This window comes from Kogia breviceps, chromosome X, assembly GCF_026419965.1.
Source record: "Kogia breviceps isolate mKogBre1 chromosome X, mKogBre1 haplotype 1, whole genome shotgun sequence".
NCBI lineage: Eukaryota > Metazoa > Chordata > Mammalia > Artiodactyla > Physeteridae > Kogia > Kogia breviceps.
In genome coordinates this window covers 107,842,981-107,863,251 of record NC_081330.1, presented here as the reverse complement: position 1 = coordinate 107,863,251, position 20,271 = coordinate 107,842,981, and the positions used below count along the sequence as shown (strand labels likewise).

The 20,271-nt window shown below is 40.8% G+C and overlaps 1 protein-coding gene across 23 annotated transcripts in view; it reads right to left on the bottom strand.

The window, feature by feature from the left end:
* Positions 1–20,271, bottom strand: part of DMD (dystrophin) — a 2,551,447-nt gene that overhangs the window by 82,314 nt on the left and 2,448,862 nt on the right. For all 23 annotated transcript variants that reach the window (XM_067023689.1, XM_067023685.1, XM_067023692.1 and 20 more), the window contains 3 exons: positions 18,833–19,034; positions 16,550–16,635; positions 14,161–14,318 (listed from right to left, as the gene is read on the bottom strand). In XM_067023689.1, the coding sequence (XP_066879790.1) occupies positions 14,161–14,318; positions 16,550–16,635; positions 18,833–19,034 (446 nt within the window). The remainder of the gene's footprint in view (positions 1–14,160; positions 14,319–16,549; positions 16,636–18,832; positions 19,035–20,271) is intronic.

Sequence of the window (20,271 nt, the reverse complement as noted above, 5' to 3'; positions counted from 1 at the left end):
AAATCTTGCCATTTTTGACAATACAGAAGGACCTTGAGGGTGTTACGCTAAGTGAGATAACTCCGACAGAGAAAGACAAATATGTATGGTATCACTTATATGTGGAATCTAAAAAAGCCGAACTCCCCAAAACAGAGTAGAATGGTGGTTATTAGAGGCTGAGGGTAGGGCAATTGGAGAGATTATCCACTTACAGCTAGTAGATAAATAAGTCTTGGAGATACGATGCACAGCACAGTGATTAGAGTCAACAATACTGTATTATAAACTTCATAGTTGCTAAGAGACTAGATCTCAATTGTTCTCACCACAAAAGAGAAATTCTGTGACCTGGGAAAGGTGTTAGCTAACGCTAGGGTGGTACTCATATTGCAATATAAGTGTCAAATCAACATGTTGTACATTAAACTACAAAATCTTATATGTCAATTAAACCTCAATTAAAAATTTTTAAGGTTGTACATTAAACTTACACCATGTTATATACCAATCATATCTCAATTTTTAAAATTTTAAGCTAAAAATATGTTTACATATTGTGGAGAGAGAAAAGAAAAAGGATGGATAAATTTAAAAAGCCCAAACTGGGGCTTCCCTGGTGGCGCAGTGGTTGAGAGTCCGCCTGCCAATGCAGGAGACACGGGTTCATGCCCTGGTCCGGGAAGATCCCACATGCCGTGGAGCGGCTAAGCCCGTGAGCCATGGCCGCTAGGCCTGTGCTCCGCAACGGGAGAGGCCACAACAGTGAGAGGCCCGCATACCGCAAAAAAAAAAAAAAAAAAAAAAAGCCCAAACTGGAAGCAACAAGGGAACATGCTAAAATCGTAGACCCTGATTTGAAATCAGGATGCTTTTCAAATAGAAACTCTATGCAATGTATTTCATGACAAATAACAGAAATTTATTTATTCATGGCAATTAATTAACCAAAGCAAGGTTAAGGCAGTCAGCTAGTACGAGAGAGAGAGAGAGAGAGAGAGAGAGAGAGAGAGAGAGAGAGAGAGAGAGAGAGAGTGTGTGTGTGTGTGTGTGTGTGTGTGTGTGTACATGTGAGTGTATGTTTTCATTCCTTTAGTAGAGTTCCTGCCCATTTCGAAGAAAAATAGTAAGTAAATTCATAAATATTGCATGCATTCATATGCATGAATAGAATTTCCAAACATTCTGACTGACAGAAATTTATGAAAAATACTGGGGACAAACCACAGATTTTTTAAAAAGGTTAATCTCTCCTTCCTGGCCATTTTCATCTGCTGTTTCCACTAGTAAAGTGTTCCCTTCATAAATCCAAATAACCCTTTCAATATCGCTGCCTCTGTTAATAGGTTATAGCATTAATAGCTGACAAGCCAACTTTTCTGGCCCTGATTGTAAAAAGCCCTCGTGTTTAGAAAGATTCGCTGAATTCAAATTGATCAAAACTGTTTTGTGAATTACAGTCTGTACACAAAGATTTAGAACTATAAAGAGAATGGCTAGCCAGGGTCAGACTGTATAGGACAGGCAGTTCCTGACTGTTCCCTGAGCTGTTATTACGACTTCTTTAACAACCTCTAAATCTACCAAGGGCATCAGTGGAATATTTTACATAAGAGAGAAGTCTGCACTAGCAACGAACATAAAAGGAGGAACAAGAACAAGTTGTAAAGAATATTAATGACTCTTCTTCCAAACAATCCCAATTTTTATGAAAATCAAATGAGTGATAAAAAATCTGCTATAAAACTAAATGAAACCTGCATGTAACAAATAAAACAGAAGGCAGGTGGCATTTTGATCATCTTAGACATAAGATTCTTGTGTCTTACCTTTGAGTTGTTGAGGAAACTATAGTGTAGGGGCACCAGGGATCATTTATATGAGGCTCCAAACAACGTTTTTTCACATCTTGTTCTTAGTCTATGCTACTTCTATTCAGAGAACAGTTGGTCTCACGTGAAAGGCCACACTATACATATAAGACTGTTTTCTGTATCTTGTATCTCTGTTACAAGAACTGTTACCCAGAAGATCAGGTAAGACCTGGCTGATAATGACCAAGCTTCAAAGTATATACAGTAATCCATACCCCTTTCTGCCTTTTCCATTTACAACGCTCAGCATATAATCAAAGAAACCTGGGGATAAGTAACCCTTGAGATAATGTTTCACTTGATGTTACAGATGAAAAAAGGCTCAAAGAGGAAACAGCTCAAGATCATCTATTATTATTATTATTATTATTATTTTTTTTTTTGCGGTATGCGGGCCTCTCACTATTGTGGCCTCTCCCGTTGCGGAGCGCAGGCTCAGTTGCCATGGCTCACGGGCCCAGCCGCTGCACGGCATGTGGGATCTTCCCGGACGGGGGCACGAACCCGTGTCCCCTGCATTGGCAGGCGGACTCTCAACCACTGCGCCACCAGGGAAGCCCGAGATCATCTATTATTTTAAGACTAAAATATGTATGCCTAAAGGAGTTTTTAAAGAAGGGTGGACAAAAGTGATTTCCGATGGGAACATACAAGGCTGATCTCCAAAGTCTTTTGAATCTTTAACGTGGCCAAGAGTACGAGAGGCTCTGATATCTAAATATGGCCTACCTGAGACAATGCCCAGGTACCAATCTTCAACTGAATTCTATGCTGGTCTACTGAGAGCTACATGAAGATACAACTGAATATTCAATAAGCAATGAGAGAAATGCATACTCTTATCTCTTCTGATCGCCTCCTTTCCTCCTTCCTTTTGACATTATGTGTCCTTCCTCCTACCGTTAGATGCTATGACATATATGAGCGACGTGGACTGACAGGTGCAGGTTAACATAAACTGAGGCAGCAAAAGGGAAAAAAGAAACAGAAAAGCCTATGAGTTTCTCAGTCCTCATTAGCACATAACTCATGTTATATGACTTGGTCCCACAAAAGAGTTGGCTGATATGGAAATGCATTTATCAGACACATGCTTACATTGTTATGGGGGAAAAGGATGGTTAATTCCATGCACTGGCGTTTTAAGCAATGTCATGGCAAAAATAGTATCCAAAGGCAGCTCAGTCAGGAGAAGTCCCATTCTCTCTACACGCAAAATCACCCTGGATGTCCATGGTGACACTCAGAAAAAGAGAGGGGAAAAGTGGGAGCTCTGTTACAGAAGAAAACCAGCTAATATGTGCAGAAAGAATGGTAGGATGAGAAAACCACTATTAGGCAGCCACTAATGTAATCACTGAATTAGAAAAGGATCATCAATGGAGGCTAAAACCATAGGGTGAAAGGCTGTTGAGGAACAGGATGCTCACAAGCGCTCAACATATCACAAAAATGACTTTCTAATTACAAAGGGCAAAGGATACTTTTACAATGGAAATACCTGACACCACCTTACCATCCTTAGCATTACTGATAAGAACCAAGTGTCATGTCTTCCCTCCAGTTGTGATGTAGTGGGAAGGACACAGCAGCACCTCCATAGTCCTCTTGCCAAAACAAAAAAATTCAACCTGAATCTAATCCGAAGCAACAACCAGAAAAATCCAGAATATGGGACATTCTTAAGAAAGCTGCTTGGACTCTTCAAAAATGTCAATATCATGAATGAAAAAAACAAAAAAAAAAATGATGCTGGGAGGCTGTTCAGATTAAGTGAAAGTACAGAGGTGACAACAAAACAAGAGGAAATTTTAGGGGGGATGGAAATGTTCTGTCTTGATTGTAGTGGTGGGAGGCTGTTCAGATTAAGAAAGAAAGCATGACAAGCCAATGAAAGACAAAGACCTTGACTGGATCCTGGAAGGAAACTACCAGAAATCAGGAACGTTCCGAAGCCATGGGGACATTTCAGTGTGGACTGCATGCTAGATGGTATTACTGACTTAACGTTAAATTTGTGTGTGGCAACAGTATTGCAGTTACGCAGGAGGAAGTATTTGTTTGAAACAAGATATGTGGTGAAATGTTCAGGGGCTTATGTTCTATGGTATGATGGCCTTTTACCTTTAAATGGTAAAGGAGAAAGATGTGTCTGTGTGTGTAGATTCAAATACACACATACATGGGAAAAGTGAAATGTAAATGGGGCAAGACGCTAACCAGGCGTTGAACAGATAGATGTACTAGACATACAGGTGTTGATCATACTATCCTTTCAACTCTTCTTTATACTGGAAATTTTTTCAAAATAAAACACTGGTTGGAAACCATCGTTTCTCACCAAGCACCCCTTCCTGGGGGAGGGCAAGGAAGGCAAGAGTGTAAGGAACTGTGATAACTGTGAAAGGGGAGGGGGAAATGCATTAACACCAATGGTATAAAATGTGAAAAACTCTTCAGGACTAGTTTTCTCGCAAAACACAAACCTAACACCAAACTGATGTCCTCCCTGTTCCCTTAGCTTCGTGGCTCTAATGTGTCCCCTCATAGACTCGGCCAAGATGTGCTTTCCCCAGCTACCCGACTGTGAATTTTCAGCCATAAATACGAGTTTAAGAAGCCCAACATTACCAGAAATTTTTCTTGATTGAAATAAGGATTGAGAGGTCAACAGCTGTGTTCATGAGACAAGAAGAAGTAAAAGGCTTCCCATAACTGCTGTCTTGGGTAGAAATCAAGTACTTTATTTAAAGTTCGGAAGATAATGAGCAGGTTGGAGGCCAGCAGTCACTGCTCTAAATATTAATCAGGACTCTGAATCACCCATTAAAGATAAAATAAGCCCAAACAATAACACACAGTGATTATCCACTCTTCATTTACATGTTCAAGGACAACTGTCCTGACCTCAGGCTTTCCACTCCACCTGACTAATAAACCAATTAACACCATGGCTCCAGGGAACAGAAGCAAAACTTTTAAATCTATGCAAACCTGTAAGTATACTCAATGTTATTAATTTATGCTAGAGGGTTCTTATTTAACAGAAAACTTTCACAGATACATGGTAGAGCACGTATCTCTGCCTGTAGATATCATGGAAAGTCTTTTCTCAAGTATGTATCAGGACAAATTACGCTCAAGTACAAGATGGCACATTAACTCTTCCCCTGCTGCCTCCTACAATCATTTAAAGTCCAGTTCAGGAAGAGGCAAAAGTATGGGAACAGAACACAGAGCAGTGGTTTCCAGAGACTGGGGGCAGGCAGGGTGACAACAAAACAAAAGGAAATTTTAGGGGGGATGGAAATGTTCTGTCTTGATTGTAGTGGTGGTGACAAAACTATATGTCTAAACTAAGAGGAGTGAACACTGGAACAGACTGTACTGTATTTTTTAAATGGAGCTTTAAAAAAAAGCTAATTAGAAATTTTTTTTTTTTTTTTACTATTTTTTCAAATGCCCTCCCCCAAAACCCAAAGCAAACAAAAAAAACCCCTTTCGTTGTCAGTGTATCAAGACACCCTGGATAAACAGATAAGGGTATTCCAGGGAGAAGTTTTGCACTTCCCTTCATCTTAAATAATCTTCGTAGAAAGACAGATTAAAAAAAAAAAAAATCCAATTTACAAGCTAGTGACAAAGAAAAAATAAAATGGTAAATGTTGAACTCATATTTCCTTGTTTCTCTGAGCTTTGTGGGTAAGTATCAGTTTGAGTTAGAACTAACGGTGAACTGATCAAAGGGAGTCCAGAGTACACTTCCAACTAAAAGCACGGCTCTCAAAAAAAAAAAAAGGTTGTTTTCATTAGCACCTCTGCCTCAGCTTCTGTAGGAAAGGGGACAGAGGGGAGGGGAGGAAGGAAAATTTGGTCCTAATAAAGACTTCCGCTCTAGAAGGGTAAAAAGGGGAAACAGAATGACACGTGCTTTTCCTTAGCAGTAAGTATAAATGAAACAGGTTTCAACTCCAACCCAAACCTGTCTTTGAAACACTGGTGAAGAAAATATCTACCACTCCACATGGAGAAGTTAACCGCATAAACCACGACGTAATTATGAAGGTAAACCGCCGCAGCTTATAGTCAAAATAAAAGAAGAGCAACTGAAAACCAACAGTGGACTCCAGACAATGCTGATAATACCCTGATAAAAGGTCTTTCTCCAAAATTTGCAGGAATTCTGTCCATGAGCAGGCCCAGTAACTCGGTGATGCCACCTCTACTTATATATACCAAGCCCTAGTGACTTATATCGTAGTTATTAGTGAGTATCCATCAGTCCAAACGGGTGTAAAAAGAACGTCCGTAAGACCAAAGGGCCCACATTTTTTTTTTTCTTGGAAGGAACATCTTTATTTTATTTTGTTTTTTTTAGGCTGCTCCATACAGGCATGCGGGATCTTAGTTCCCCGACCAGGGATTGAATCTTAACAACGGGACGGCCAGGGAAGTCCCCAAAGGGCCCATAATGGCCAAAGGAAACCTAGGCAAAGCCGAATTTTTAGGAGCTATTTTAAGGATGGGAGATATAAAATGTGCTCAATTGGCATGAGGAATGCTGTCAAACTGGTTAAGAAGTGCGTTGGCATGGTACTTTCAACAGCATCTCACGAGTCTCTAAAATCTAATCTACAGATGCTGGGTTATGGATAAAAGGAACTGTTGATCTTGGCGGGCTATTCTCAGGTTAAAACACACTTCAGGTAATCATAACTAATGCTCAGTAAGTGCCTACTATGTGCCCACCACTCTAAGTAAGTGGCCTGCCTCTATTAGCTCACTTAATCCTGACAACTGCTCCAGGAGTTTAGGGGCCAGGAAGGTCGAGAAATGTGCCCAAGGTTGCACACCCAGCAAACAGCAGAGCTGGGATTTGAACCTGGGCAGTCAGCTTCAGGGCCTATGTGCTTAAGCACTCTGCCATTCACTACTCCAGATGTCCGGCAATGATTTAATATTTACACACACACACACACACACACACACACACACACACACACACACACTTGATCTCGACAGCTGAGGTGGTAATTTATTCCCATTTCTATATCATTCTCTATTACAGCAACTGTGCACAGATGATATTCATTTTTGTCAGAGGGATATAAAAACTCAGAAGACAGATGAAAAAGCAACTTACTCATTTTGAATGCATGAATGCAACAGGAGGCAGAAAACAGATGTAGAATAAACAGATTTGGGCCCGCAAGCTCTTGTAGGTGAAGCATATTGAATAGAAAGTTGGTACACTCGATTCTGTCTAAACAATAAGGTCCTTAAAATGTTTACAGAAGAAAATACTACAAAGGCTATCGGGGGGAGGGGTGAAGGGAGTGCGTCTCAGGGCCCTGCCAAACACCGATTTACAGATACAGGACTCTTTTCTGGAGTCACCCAAAAGTGTAAAATTTTGCTCACCTAAGAGGAAATATTATTTCATTTCATTTGGAAGTAGACTAGACACCTGAAATTGGGATTCGAGTATTTTACATAAAGATCATAGTGTGTGTGTACACACGTGTGTTGGGGTAGGTGAAGGAGTGTTCATTTATCCACATATCCTATCATAACCTAAAATTCACATAAGGGATCATGCTAACACTTTCTTCGTTCAGTCTAATATTTGAACTGGTTAAAGCCATTTATTTCTGCTCAGATGGTTTAGCAGAAGGAAACGCTGGCTTGGAACACAGGGAACTTGGGCCTGATGTCTAGTTCTGACATAAATATAATTGCAGACTGTAGAAAATATTCACTCTGCCTCTCTGGGTTTCAGTTTTCTCATCTGAAAAAGGAGAGATATGGACAATCTCTCAAGTTCCTTCGGGCAGTCTGCTGGTTGACTCACTGCCAGGGCAGACCTGGCCTTGCGGAGGTCATAAGGATCAATCTATTCTGTCAACAGGGAAGATCCCATGGAATATGAAAGCAGATCAACCCGATGATGCATTAATTGAAGCTGTATTTCCCAAACAAACTAGTTTCGAATCTTTACTTCTACTACTGCCCAAAGGAGTCATTTTCCCAGGACACGTGTTGACTGCCATATGCTTCTAATGTAGAAACATATCCGGTTGCCTCCTTTAATATCAGTGAGGATACTACTGTCAAATCCATACGTTTATAGTGAATTTTCCCTTTTAAAATCCACAGATATGACTTCATTTCCTGGCCTCATGGATAATTCCTTGATGGACCTATACTGATTTTTAAATAGGCAAAGCATTTTATTTGGACTTGGCAATTGCTTTTCTCTTTCTTTTAAAAAGTTTTTTTTTTTTTTTTTTTCCCAATTTTTAAAAATTGTGGTAAGATACATATACCATACAATTTACGATCTTAACCATTTTTAAGTGGATGGTTCAACGGTACTAGGTGTATCCGTACTGCTGGGCAGCCATCATCATCATCCATCTCCAGATGGGCTGAGGAAACCTATAAAAAGATCACCCAGCTAGCACTGCACGTGAGAACACTGCTCTCCTCCTGTCCCTGCCAGGCCCTCGTCTGAGCCAGAAGCCGACATGTTCCTAACTGTACCGACTTGAAAAGAAGGAAGTTTTCTAGTCGGTGACAAAAAAAAAAAAAAAAAAAAAAAAAAAAAAAAAAAAAAAAAAAAAAAAAGGCAATAAAAAGACTATAGTCTGGGGCTTCCCTGCTGGCGCAGTGGTTGAGAGTCCGCCTGCCGATGCAGGGGTCGCGGGTTCGTGCCCCGGTCCGGGAGGATCCCACGTGCCGCGGAGCGGCTGGGCCCGTGAGCCATGGCCGCTGAGCCTGCGCGTCCGGAGCCTGTGCTCCACGACGGGAGAGGCCACAGCAATGAGAGGCCCGCGTACTGCAAAAAAAAAAAAAAAAAAAAAAAAAAAAAAGACTATAGTCTGAAGTCAACTTCTCCTTCTGTGATGCAGGGAATGTATCTGTAGGAGAAACAAGTACTTTCCTGCCGTTCATTTCCTTAGGCTGGTAGAAGGAACAGCCTTTGAGCACAAGCTTGCTGAAGGAACCAGCCCGGCCCCGTTCCCAAGGTCTTATGCTTCAAACAAAGGGCAAGGGGGCATTTTCACTCCTGTTATCTTTCCCTACAGCAAACACTGAATTTTCACGCATGCTGCATGGTTTCCGAAAGGCAAGGTGACAGCCAGAGCTCCCGGCTGAGGAAAAGCCCGCCAGGGCTAGGACGCCAATTCTGAAGGACGAATTCACAATGGATCTGTTCACGCAGACTGCCAATTCCTACCAGGTAGAGAGGGCCCCCAAATCTGAGTAATATAAACCTCACCCGGCTCTGTACCCACAGGACGTGCGCCACAGCCTTTCAGCAACATCCAATTTGCCAACGCTCAGTGCCTTAAAATGAGGATTCCTCTTCTCCCCGACTCTCCTACGTTCCCTGTTTTGTTATGGCATCATGTATTCTAGCAGAGACCCAGAAAAAAAGGCCTGTTATTTCACCTTGGGAAGCTGGAGAGCCTTAAAATTAAAAAAAATGCATATTTGAGGATGAGGAGGAAAATGGGCGTGGGGGAGGCATGCGCTCTGGACCAGTTGAGGAAATGCAGGGGCGCTGATAAACGGTTCATCTATTAAAACAACAGTAAAAAAACAAACCCCCAACCTGCTTATTCTGTTCTCTTCAAAGGGTCTGGGAAGATTAAATGAGAGAACTGTGTAAACAAAAGTAAAATATTACCATCAGTAGCAGCAGTAACAGTATTATTTCCAAGCATGGTCAGTACAAATGGCAGGGAGAAGCCGTTAGTTGGTAGTGAAAGCAAACCGTGGGCAGCTATAGAAGCAGATCAGGAAAAGTCTGAGAGTTAAGTAGAGAAATTAGGATTTATTCAGTTGACTGTGAAAAGAAACTGAAGATTTTGAAGGACGGTGTCATACAGTGAATACGTTTCTCTAAAACCAGTATGAGAGCAGTGAGACTGATGAAAGGCGCCAGGGGGTCTAGGGGAGGCTTGCTAGGAAGACAGTGCAATAATCTATGCAAGTGATGAGAAGGCCTGAAAATAGCGTATGAGTGGCAATGAATAGGAATCAAACAAAAGATGTCTCCTGCCCTTAAAAAGAAAAGTTAGCACTTTACTAATTTGTTTTCCTAGTTCTAAATTTTCAAAGAAGAAAATCTGGAAAATACAAAAGAGTAGGGAAAAAAAACCCCGTCTTGTTACCACTGTTCATATCTTGATGGATTTTTCCCCCCAGACTCACAAAAGACCTTTCTGAGAGCTTGGAGACGGGCTAGCCAGGATGCGTTCAATCACTGTGCGATCAGGTAGTGGACTGAGTTCAACGTTCTGATGCTGAGAAGAGAGTGTCGCTGTTACAGGGACAGGGACGGAGCGAAACAAGAGGAAGCAGGTGAGTGAAGGAGGCAAGCATCCCACAAGAGAATGCGACAGGCTGTCGTGGAACAGACCTGGCGCCTGATTAGAGGACGGCACGACGGAAAGTAGAGTTTCTGTTCAGCAGCCCCTTGTCCCAACAACCAAGTTCAAGAGGCTAGAGCTTACTTATTCCCACCACAAAAGAGAAAATGGTAATTACATGTGATGGCGCTAACCACTGTTACAGTGGCAATCATATTACAATATATAAATGCATCAAATCAACATGTTGTACACCTTAAATTTACACCATGTTATATGTCAGATACATTAAAAAAAAAAAAAAAAAAAAAAAAAAAAAAAAAAAAAGAAAGAGAGAGCCAGAGTCTGCAGTGAGGGTGATGGTGGCTGCAGCACCATCAGTTCCACGAGGTGACAGGACAACGGCTCCAGTGGCCCTGAGGCCAGCCCGCCTGACTTTGTGGCAGGAACCATCTCTCAACAGAGATGGCCGTCGGCAGGTTCGCGCTCTGACCGATACTCTCAACCTCAGTCACAAGACACACACAACTGTGTATATATGCATATGCGAGCACGTGTGTGTGTGTGTGTGTGTGTGTGTGTGTGTGTGTGTGTGTGTGGTTTCACAAGTAGAAAGTAAAAAGTCACTGAAACTTGCCTAAAGAGAAAATGCTTCGGAAGAAAAATTAAGTCACTGCAAGTTGTTTTATAATAGGATTTTGAAAAAAAAAATGGATGTGGACTATTTGTGGCCATTAATATTCACTGTGTGAAAGTTACTTGTGTCTACGTTCTGGAGTAGAAATGTTAATGCAGGAACATGCAAGAAAAAACCCAGAGGAAGTGACAGTCTGTTCACGTTTTGGGAGATTTGAGTATGAGGTGAAAAAATGCATTTATTTCTCCACATCTATTTTACTTTTATAGCCAATTTGCCATAATTTTGGCAAAACAATCCAAACAGTATATCCAATGCTACATTAAGTGGACTTATTAAGTGTGCATTTATTTACTCTGCCCAGTGAACTATTAACTGAATGCTAAAACTGCTCTAAATATCTAAATATTCACAATGTTCTGCCCAGAAGGCCTTCTATGGTTTTATCCTAGTCTGTGGTCAGACTACATACAGGTCTAACCCAGTTATGTGTACACCTAGTTCTATCGGTAATGAGATTAGCACGGACGGATCGAGAAACCCCATACAAGAAAAACAGTTCTTAGCATTTGAAAAACAACATAAGAACACTGTGAATAGTGTAACACTCCAAATAGCTCATTCCTCCAGTGCTGGTCGTACTACAACCAACTTTTGACAAAAAGCCATCTGGTAACATGTATCAAAAGCCACAGAACTGTTCATATCTGGTAATCCCATTTCTGAGAATTTATCCTAAGGGAAAAACTTGCATCAAAAAAAAGAGCTAACTGCATAAAGATGTTCACTGCAACATCATCTATCTTACCAAAAAAGAGAAACAAACTAAATGGCTATCAACTGAGTGCTGAGGCACTTGGGAGGAAGAGGGTATTTCTGGGGATACTGATTATGGTGGGGAAAAGGCACCGGGGCAGGATACGAAAGAGAATGGACAGGAGTGTGTGCAGCTAGTGACAGACATTAGCAGAGAGTACAAACCTCCGACCTGGTCGTAAGCCTATGCGAAGTCACCATCCAGGCCTTGGAAGAGTAGAGGAATGTCAAAGTTACAAAAGGAAAAGCTCTGGCACAAAAACAGAAATATAGATCAAGGGAACAGGATAGAAAGCCCAGAGATAATCCCACACACATATGGTCACCTTATCTTTGATAAAGGAGGGAAGGATACACAGTGGAGAAAAGACAGCCTCTTCAATAAGTGGTGCTGGGAAAACTGGACAGCTACCTGTAGAAGTATGAAATTAGAACGCTCCCTAACACCACACACAAAAATAAACTCAAAATGGGTTAAAGACCTAAATGTAAGGCCAGACACTATCAAACTCTTAGAGGAAAACATAGGCAGAACACTCTATGACATACATCACAGCAAGATCCTTTTTGACCCATCTCCTAGAGAAATGGAAATAAAACCCAAAATAAACAAATGGGATCTAATGAAACTTAAAAGCTTTTGCACAGCAAAGGATACCATAAACAAGACCAAAAGACAACCCTCAGAATGGGAGAAAATATTTGCAAATGAAGCAACTGACAAAGGATTAATCTCCAAAATTTATAAGCAACTCAGGCAGCTCAATAACAAAAAAACAAACAAACCAATCCAAAAATGGGCAGAAGAACTAAATAGACATTTCTCTAAAGAAGATATACAGATTGCCAACAAACACATGAAAGATTGCTCAACATCATTAATCATTAGAGAAATGCAAATCGAAACTGCAATGAGATATCATCTCACACCGGTCAGATTGGCCATCATCAAAAACTCTAGAAACAATAAATGCTGGAGAGGGTGTGGAGAAAAGGGAACACTCTTGCACTGCTGGTGGGAATGTAAATGGATACAGCCACTATGGAGAACAGTATGGAGGTTCCTTAAAAAACTACAAATAGAACTACCATATGACCCAGCAATCCCACTCCTGGGTATATACCCTGAGAAAACCATAATTCAAAACGAGTCATGTACCAAAATGTTCACTGCAGCTCTATTTACGATAGCCAGGGCATGGAAGCAACCTAAGTGTCCATCAACAGATGAATGGATAAAGAAGATGTGGCACATATATACAATGGAATATTACTCAGCCATAAAAAGAAATGAAACTGAGTTATTTGTAATGAGGTGGATAGACCTGGAGTCTGTCATACAGAGTGAAGTAAGTTAGAAGGATAAAAACAAATACTGTATGCTAACACATATATATGGAATCTAAAAAAAAAAATGTCATGAAGAGATTAGTGGTAGGATGGGAATAAAACATGGACCTACTAGAGCATGGACTTGAGGATATGGGGAGGGGGAAGGGTAAGCGGTGACGATGTGAGACAGTGGCATGGACATATACACACTACCAAATGTAAAATAGATAGCTAGTGGGAAGCTGCAGCATAGCACAGGGAGTTCACCTCTGTGCTTTGTGACCACCTAGAGGAGTGGGATAGGGAGGGTGGGAGGGAAGGAGACACAAGAGGGAAGAGATATGGGAACATATGTATATGTATAACTGATTCACTTTGTTGTAAAGGAGAAACTAACACACTATTGTAAAACAGTTATACGCAAATAAAGATGTTAAAAAAAAATTTTTTTTTTTTAAAATAAAGGAAAAGTTTAGGGACTTCCCTGGTGGCACAGTGGTTACGAAGCCGCCTGCCAATGCAGGGGACACGGGTTCGAGCCATGGTCTGGAGGATCCCACATGCCGCAGAGCAACTAAGCCTGTGTGCCACAACTACTGAGCCTGCGCTCTAGAGCCCGTGAGCCACAACTACCAAAGCCCGTGCTCAGCAACGAAGACCCAATGCTGCCAAAAATAAATAAATATATATATTTTTTTTTTTGAAAAAGATAGCTGTGTCAAGTATTTACCAACAGCTACTGAAAAGAAGGCTACGATGACAGAATTAGGTTAGGAAAAAAAAAAAACTAAGAGACTAAGACACTCACAGACAAAGGTCATTTTCTCTTTTACAAAGGATTTCTCTGGCTGGAGATTTATTTCCTCCCTCGCTCAACCACGCAGACTCCCTTCTCTCCCAACATCTTAGGAACTGTGGGGTTCTGGCTGCGGACGCAGATTTCTTTCCCCTCCTTTGCACTGTCCTCTCTCCCCAAACCCACAGTTCCGGAAGCCACTGCCTACAGAGATTTCAAATATCAAAAATCCCTTACCTACCTGCCTACGGAAGAGCTAATGTGAGAAACTACAGTTCTGTGGGTTTTTATATTAATTTGTAAAATACAAAAGAAAAAGTATGTTACTTAAGAAGGTGAATAACTTACAAATTGGAAGCAGCTCCTGACACTTGGCTCAATGTTACTGCCCCCAAAGGATGCGACTTCACCCAACTGTCTTGGGATTTGGATAGAATCATGCAGAAGGAGGCCGAGTCTGCGCTGGTCACAAAATCCCGTTGAACTGGCCACTTGCTTGAAAAGGTCTACAACAGGAAAAAGAGAATTGCAACCATCAAAAAGCAGAACCAAGTAGATGTTAGCAGAATCTCAGGACCAACTCAATTCCAGCACCAATTCTCAAGAGTAGCCAATATTCCCACAGTGTACTTCTACTGTACACCAATCTGCACATTTATTATTTTTATGGATCAAGTGAATCATCACTGTGTATATATGAAGTGTGACAACTTTTAAATAAACTACAGCCCTGCAAATAATGAGAGCTTCCATATAGGTCTGACACGTGAGTTTTTCCTAAGCCAGAACATAATCCTTTGGAAAATATTTTACATATAGGACATGACCACCATCATAAAATAAATGTTTTAGCCTTAAGAAACACAGAACGGGCCCAAAGCACCATCCCCTTTGGACATCCGATTCCAAAATGTATCAAAATTGGGACTTCTTTATGAAGCCATACGATCACTGAGTTTCTCGTACACGTTCCCACAGAATGCTGTACATGTTCGTAATTAGCTCCTATCACGTTACACTGTCACTGATTTAATATGTGTCTTTTTGGCTGAAGAATGATATCCCCTCAAGGTTGGGACCATATCTTGGTCAACTGTGCGCCGGAAATGTGTGGAGTAGAAGAGCAGCACCTAGAGGATAGCAGGTGCCCGACATACGTGCATTCACGGAATGAACGAACGTACCAAACACTTGCAACATGTCTTGTTCTCAGAAATAAAATTATTTTCATCCTACCTTGTATTCAAATAAAAGCTGCCCCAAAAGTAAATCCACGGAAGATTTTCCTACTCATAAGCACACTTTAAACTCTAAGAAATTAAATGTTTTAACGGGATATTTAAGATGGCAGTAACAACGCTGAGGTCTCACAGCATTTCCTCGTCTCTCTAGTACACACACGTTAAGTTCAGAACTATGACTTATCTTCAAACACCCCAGCTGGAAGTTAACATTTTTGTTCCGCCAACCTCAAACCCGTTCCCTCTCAGTAGTTACTTGAAACACAAACTGGAAGCTTCCTTGATGAATCAAAAGTTAGTAGTACGACGTGCTGGTGCTATACCTATCACGAGTAACTACAATATTTAAAGGACGAAAGCCCACAGAAATATTCGGTTTTATCCAAAACACATTTTCAAATGGCTAGCCAAAGCTGTTCTGTTCTTTTTCCTTGGGTTCTTAGGATGAGAAAACTCAAGTGGAAACTATATAAAAGTGAGAGCCCGTCCTTAAGCTCAGCACATCTCCACATCCCTGTGTGGCTAGGCCTTCGGGGAAAAGAGAAAAGACAAGATACACTAGGTTTTTTTTTTTTTTTTTTTGCGGTATGCGGGCCTCTCACTGTTGTGGCCTCTCCCATTGCGGAGCACAGGCTCCGGATGCGCAGGCCTAGCGGCCATGGCTCACGGGCTTAGTTGCTCCGCGGCATGTGGGATCTTCCCGGACTGGGGCACGAACCCGTGTCTCCTGCATCGGCAGGCGGATTCTCAACCACTGCGCCACCAGGGAAGCCCGATACACTAGGTTTGTTTAATATTCCTACCGAAAAGATTTCTCACGAGCAGTTAAAGGGGAAAAACAAGTACATTCCTTCACAATGGGAGTGAATGGTTGCTTAGTCATCTCGACTGTCCCTCCTCCAGCATTTGCTTTTAATTTGGATTTACAAATTTTAGGCACAAGAGCCCAATAGCTAATGAAAAGGAAATTCTGGAAGGTGTTATTTACCCTGTAAGAAATGGCAAGCCGTCTCTCAAATAATAAAATGTTAATCACATCACAGAATTGGGTATGTCAGTACAACTCGCAGTAAGATGACTGTAAAATAAACAAGGTTTCTTGAACATGAATGCCAGATAGTACCCTTTAAATAAGAATCCAAAGACGAGGCAAGGCGCACAGATTAAACCTTCACATTCGTTTTTCTGACTTAGACCAAGGGGTTAGGAAATCGGACTTTATCCGCGAGGAACGTGTGCTTTACTCAGACACAGTCAATGTAACGTAAAATAATACTCAGACTGGAGCCGTTTATCCTCATTCTCTATTTAAATAACTACTGTTTAACATCTGACAGGGAGCGGCACAGATCAAGTTTTCTGACAGTCTGCAAGTAGTTCTACGTCTTACAGAAGGAACCTGCTGTCAGATAAGAACACCATGTTATTCCCCATCTAGAACTGGGGTCATTAGCCGACAGTCATAAAAGAATACTGAGTTAATATACATGACTTACATCTGTACTTGTCTTCCAAATGTGCTTTACACAGAGAAATGATGCCAGTTTTAAAAGACAGGACCCGGATCCTCCCTGTTCGTCCCCTGTTATGAATAATCAAAGCAGAAAACAATTACTGACACTTTACGGAACGATAAACACTTCTTAGTTAAGAGAACAAACCTTGGATATGGAAACTCTACTGACCATTGTTTTATTAAGATCATTAAGAATGTTTCTGAGTTTGTTACCTATTTGGCTGATGACCCCGAATGCGATGGGAGTCTGACCAACTCGACCACTGAACATTTACCAAGTTTTCCATTCTTAAAAGCCCTTACGTGAATGGTTAAGGGTTTCTCTACATAAAAATAAGAAAACCATCCTTTTATTCAACCATGGAGAGCCACCTGGGTTTATGTCGATAAGGGGAAGAAATACTACTATGTGCTAAGAAAATCACCTACTTCAGTTACTGAAGCCAAAAAATACCAGCAACTGACTGCTCTGCCCTCTTAACACTCATTTAGATTTTCATCAGATTACCCCTTACTGAGAAGAAAATTAATCACTTCAGGTCACAAAACACACGGTATAAAATATGAACGTTTATCCCTATAAGAAAAATATGATACAGTCTATTAGAGAGCTTTTGAATAGATGATCTTAAAGAGCAATTTAAAAATAACCTATTGCTATAGCAATGTTTTAACATAAGTATGCTTTCACTTTACACATAAACCATTCCACATGACAAATTCATTAACAAGTTCATTTTGCCCATGGGAAAAAATTAAAAGAATGAAAAGTTTTTCATTTTGTAGAAAATGTCTTTTGATGATTTTCAGCTTTTATTTTGTTATGAAAAACAACGGAACCATATATGTCGGTTAAAAAAAAAGTCTGCAGAATAACTGCAAAGGATAGGTCCCAAGAGTGGTTATTTTTGGTGAACAATATGCTCAGCTTTCAACTGGTACAATTCACTAAATCCATTAGTCAAACAGAAATCCTGGGTCCTACTACGTTAACAAAAGTACTATCACTGGAAGATTTTATCTTTTTCCCTCTTTAAAATGGCAAATCAAAGTTTAAGAAACTTTATATACTAACTCAGGTCTTCAAGGAGTTAAAATTGACCCCAGATAATTTTCAGGCATAGAGAAGGGAAGTTATACACGCAGAATCCATTCGTACATCATCTGCAAGAAGAATGGTGCCAAAATGTATCTGAGGGAAGACCTGAATAGAAACCCTTATCAAAGCAAATCTAAGGATAATCTGTAATTAAAATCCAACATGATCCAGAGCTTGGTAGGTAATGATGAGAATTCAATAGCCAGGTGGTCTTGCAACTTAAAAAGCAATACCTTATCAAAATAACAAAGGAAAAAAAGGTATACATTTATATCCAGGAGGTGGCAGAAATCTACACCGAAGGCAAAAGCAAATAGCTGCTATGCAACTCCTTTCAGAAGACCTTCCCAGATTTCCAAATGCCGAATACGTTCTTGTTGACATGTGAAATCAGGCGTATAGTAATTTTGATGTCTAAGAAGAATTCAGTTGAGATTAACACCAATTCGTTCTGCTACCTTCCTCAAATTGTCTTCATTAGCTCAAGACAAAAGTGGGGAGCTCTCCTATGTGCAATCCAAAAGAAATAAGAGTGTTTTCTAAGAGAGGGATGAATGGAGGTGCCAAATTGAAACTTCGTAAATCCTTATTTTAAAAAAAAAAAAAAAAAAAAGACTTCCCGAGTTTGAGGATCTGGACTTGCCGCATTAGGGCTTGTTTTCTCTCTTTTTTTTTTTTTGGCTTATCAATTTACACTCTTCTGCAAAAGTCTCTCGAGTATCAGCTAACACTATTCAGAGCTGGTGATGGGGGTGCCAGCATCTCCAGGAGCACGTCCCTTTCTGCCGGTGAGAGGGAGCCACCCCTGAAGAGGACGGAGGAATTCAAAATTCACAGGCAGGGAAGGGAAAGAACGAATGGCTAAACACTGGCTCATTCTACTGTTTGCAAAATGAGTATCTCAGGGTTTGGTTGGTTTTCTAACCTGAGAGCATTCCATGTTCTAGTTCTTACCTCCTAGCTTATCAAAATATTTTTTTCAGTTCCCTGAAGTGCAAAAATGATTAATCACGGGGATAGCATTAGGTCACACGGCTTCATGAAACTTTCCACCTGGGGACCGTATTTCTGGACTGGAGCCCTGTTGTGATGCTAATTACACCGTCACTGTTCCGTAAACTAAGCCTCCAGTGGTACAGTCTGGAGAAAGCGTGCTATACGTACGTGTCATAAACGTTCAGCAGCCAATTGAGACACATATCCACGCAGAGAGGGACGTTGACGAGATTGTTGTGCTCTTGCTCCAGGCGATCATAAATAGTGGTCAAACAATTAATGATCTGCAGGATGTCCATGGGCTGGTCATTTTGCTTGAGGTTGTGCTGGTCCAGGGCATCGCATGCAGCTGACAGGCTCAAGAGATCCACTGCAAGAGCCACATAAAATCATAGGTGATTCAAAGGGGAAAATCCTTCTTTCGCTGTTTTTCTTCTTGACAATGCTGGTAGGAGTGGCTTGTACCCTTTTAGTAAACAGCAAACCCGAACCCTACCCTCTTTTATTAAAGTGTTTTCTTTTCACCCCTCAGCTCTAAGTTTGATAAGTGTGATGAGTATTCAAGCTCTAAGGCTGTCCTTAAGTCCCACTGGCACTGGGTGAAGATGTGGATAGAAGAGACAGTTCCCGTTCCTAAACCATTAGGAAATATTTGAGCGTTAAGGGGACCCAGAGTGTTCTGCAGGAACAGAGTCATTTCCACCTGAATTAGAAAGAAAAAAAAACTGTTTTACTAGAGATTTTCAAAGAGTTTCTGAGAATACTTTCTTGTATTAGTACTAGAGAAGGTCAGTTTGATTAATCTGCATGGTTAGGGTCGTGTAAACTCTTATTTCCAGCTATGCATTTATAATCCTTAAGCGTTTTCCTCCTTGAAATATCAGTCACCTCCTAATCTCTGTGCTACGTTAACACTAGGTGAAAAAAATCATCAACTTCACAAAAATTTTCTATGGGCAAGCTAAAATAAATGCATCATCTATCCAGTTTTCAGATACAAAGCGCACTTGTCTCTCCTTTCACCTTCAAATTACAGTCTACAACGTACTTTTCAAGTCCGCTAAGAACTTTGTAAGTTTGGGGGGTGGGTGGAGGCTCCCGTGATCTGAGGTGGTATTTAATCATACACTGAAAGACAAACATTTATCAAAAGTGAAGCCTCAACACTGCCCAACATCAGCAAATCGTAAGCTTTACTCCCAAGTGTCACAGAAAGATGCTTTTCTGTGAAGCCAATTTATTAGCCAAATTGGAAATGCAACAACATTGCTTTTATAACACCTTATACACCCAAGCTCTGGTCTGAATTCTCAGCCCTTTGAGAGCAAGAATCAATGGTAATTAAGTAAATCTCTCACGTATCCAGGGGGGGGAGGCAACACAATTCTAAATGTAACTGCAGATAAACACCACCATCCCAATCAGTAAACAGCTTGCCCCATACTAAACAGATGCAAATTTAAGGCTTTAATGCATTTTACTAGTTACTATTTGTGGCTACTTCTAATTAAATGTTAAGGACGAACCCCCCAAATGGGGGTTAATACCTATGTAGGTTAATACCTCTGTAGTGCATGTTTTCCTCTTTTCAAAAAGGAAAATAGTAA